This window comes from Nicotiana sylvestris, chromosome 5 (genome assembly GCF_000393655.2).
Source record: "Nicotiana sylvestris chromosome 5, ASM39365v2, whole genome shotgun sequence".
Taxonomy (NCBI): Eukaryota; Viridiplantae; Streptophyta; class Magnoliopsida; order Solanales; family Solanaceae; genus Nicotiana; species Nicotiana sylvestris.
This window is the reverse complement of record NC_091061.1, coordinates 26,851,498-26,854,761: the sequence shown is the minus strand read 5'-3', so window position 1 is coordinate 26,854,761 and position 3,264 is coordinate 26,851,498. Positions and strand designations below refer to the sequence as shown.

The window sequence follows — 3,264 nt, the reverse complement described above, 5'->3', positions numbered from 1 at the left end:
CATTACAAAGTGGCTTGTAATAGTGTGATTACAAGCTAGTGAAGTTGAAAGCCTACAAGTGTAGGTCGTGGTTTTTGTCCCATTTAGTGAGATTTTTCCACGTAAAGATCCCGTGTCTCTTTTACTTACTGCTTCATAAGTATTCTCAATAGAAACTCATAGAGGGTCAAGTACTCTATAGTTTGGTGGACTCATATAAACTATCAATTGGTATCAGAGCGGGTTCTTTCTAAAAGGTTAACACCTAGAAAGGATCTCAATGGCTACTCCACTCAACTTTGAGGAAGGACAATCAACCTACAAACCTCCTAGATTCAATGGTCAGTACTATAGCTAGTGGAAGACTCGTATGCATTATTTTATAATGGCTGAAGACTCATAACTATGAGACATTATCTGTGATGGTCCACATGCTCCTATGAAGAAGCTTGGAGAAACTGGACCAATGGTGCCAAAAGACAGAAAGGAGTACAATGATATTGACAGGAAAGCCATAGAAAAGAACTATCGTGCCAAGAACTATCTTGATATAGCCTACCTCACTAAAAGGTTTCAAAAGATGGTTCGAAGAAATGGTGGTATACCAAAGAGGGGCAATTTAAGTAAGGCAAGGAACAATGATCTCTGTCACAGGTGCGGAAAGCAAGGGCATTTCATCAAAGGATGTCCACTTCTGAAATAGGAGCAATACAAACAAAACCCTGACAAAGCAGCAAAAAGGAACGTGGTTCCAAACAAATGATTTAGTCAAAAAAGTGTAGCTGGCAATATTGTGAAGCAGGCTCTTGCTGCTTGGAGAGACTCCTCCAGTAAATCAGAAAGGGAACCAGATGCAGAAAATAACTCAATGATGGCAGTGGAAATTGAGGCAACGAAATATGACTCATTGTTTGCGCTGATAGATCAGTCTGACGATGATGAAGAAGATGAAAATGATGAGGTAAATTTCAGGGATGTTCAGAGAAATCTGAAATCCTACTCTTCTAAGAAGTTAAGGTCATTAGCAAATGTTCTAATTGATGCATATTATAGCTTTGATAATGATAAGGAGATCTTTACCATAGAGCTAGGAGATGCAGAACAATCTAGAGATGATTTGGTGGTCTGTGTAGTGGATCTAAATGAGACCATAGCTAATCTTAAAAAAGAAAAGGGAGATTTGAATGAAAAAATAAATAGTGTAGAAAATGAGAGAGATGAACTGATGGTAGTGGTTGTTGATTTGAAGGAAACCATAGAAGGCTTTAGCAAAAAATTGCAGCTACTGAGCAAGAGAGGGATGACTTTTTAGTGATAATTACTTAGAGGAAACCATTGAGGGACTCAAATCAGAACATAGGACTGTGAGTATTGGGAAAGAGAAGAAAGTAGCTAGTGAGACACACACCAAGCTTGAGAAGGAATTAGATGATGTGGAAACTAGTTTATGTGGTGAACTTGAGAAAAATAGGCAACTTCAAGCTGAATTGGAGATAGTAAAAATTGATATTAAGAAATATCTGAAGTGGACCTGGTCCTCAGATATTGTCACTACCATATACTTCAACAATAGTAGAAACAGGGAGGGAATCGTGTTCCAAAAGGAGAAAACTCCTTACAACTCTCACAGCAAGTACGTCACTATTCTTGATAACTGGCTTTCTACCCACTGTGGGAACAATGGGCACTTCAAAGAAAATTGCTAGGCCAGGGTTCAATTTGTTCAGAAAAAACAAAGTATTTACTGAAAAGGTGACTACTAAAGAGGGATCAGGTATCACTCGCAAGAAACGAATATTGCCTGCATGGACTAGAAAAGCTCTTATCCATCCCTTTTCTCATAACAAGGGACCCAAACTAGTTTGAGTTCCTAAATCTAACCCATGATTTATACGTGCAGGGAACAGTGAGAGGAAGTGGACTACAATGGTTCATGAATAGTGGATGCTAAAAGCACATGACTAGAAACACTATGGATTGTCTTTCACTGAAAGCCCTGCAGGAAAGGGAATGTATCCTGTGTATATATAAAAAAAGGGAAGGGGGGTGGTATATTCTCGGTGTTGGAAAAGTTGGAAAGTGTCAGTCACACTCGATTGAGAGTGTGTACTATGTGGATTGCCTGAAGTACAGTCTCTTGAGTGATTCTCAAATTTGTGATAAAGGTGGCAAAGTAGAGTTCTTATAAAAAAATGCGCACAATTACCAATCTGGTAACTGGTGAAGTGGTCTTAGTCGCCAAAAGAACAAGAACATCTACTTCGCTGACCTTAAATCCCTACAAGCTGGTGATATGAGCTGCTTGAAGACATTTGACAATGATGCAAAACCGTGGGATGAAAGATTGGAACATGCAAGGCTCTCACTTCTAAATGAACTGATTCAAAAGAACCTGGTTCGTGGGATGCCAATTCCAAGATCCACCCGGACACTGTTTGTTAGAGCAAAAAAAAAAGATTTTAGAAGTATTTGCGATACTTGTCAGGAAGATCCAAGTGAAGATGGAACTGAAGGAAGCACGTATCAGATCTAACCACAGGACAGAATTTGACAACGCCAGAATTGATGAGTTTTGTAACAAAAATGGGATCACTCACAACTTCTCAGCACCAAGGACTCCACACCAAAATGGTATTGTCAAAAGAAATAACAGAACTCTATAAGATATGGCACAGATAATGCTTATTGACAATAGAATCGCTAAAAATATTTTTGGGTAGAAGCAATAAACACTTCTTACTACTTAGTGAACAAGTGTATGATCAGGTCCCTCCTAAACAAAAAGCCCCCTATGAGTTGCTAAATGGAAGAAAACCAAAGATAAATCATCTTAGAACCTTTGGATACAAATGCTATTTTCTCAACAACGGGAAGGACCAGCTAGGGAAGGCTGATATGATGAGTCATATGAATGAAACAGGTGAAGACAATGCAACATCCTCTTCCACTTCTCAAGAGGAACCTGGTACTTCAATTACTACCATTGAAGCTGAAGAAACAGTTGGAGATGCAGTGCAAGGTTATCTTGTGGACAGGAAAAACACTTCTGGAGTGGTTCACTTGCCATGATCATGTCTTGCCTCTTAGGGCATAAGGAAGCAAAACTTAGTGGATCTTTCAACAGCTGAAGCAGAATACATAGCGGCAGCATCCTGTTGTACTCAACTCCTATGAATTAAGCAATAACGGGAGGATTTTGGGGTATTTACTTATGGTGTGCCTCTTCTATGTGACAACATCGGTGCACTCAACTTGGTTAAGAATCCAGTTCAAAACAAAAGGACC

General features: G+C 39.2%; 1 protein-coding gene across 1 annotated transcript; it reads left to right on the top strand.

Moving 5' to 3' along the window:
- Positions 1-418: 418 nt before the first annotated feature.
- On the top strand, positions 419-3,048 carry LOC138868417 (uncharacterized). The gene is made up of 5 exons (XM_070145970.1): positions 419-607; positions 782-1,207; positions 1,320-1,612; positions 2,206-2,374; positions 2,746-3,048. Exons 1-5 carry the CDS (start codon positions 419-421, stop codon positions 3,046-3,048), a joined length of 1,380 nt encoding a protein of 459 aa, XP_070002071.1.
- Positions 3,049-3,264: the final 216 nt, after the last annotated feature.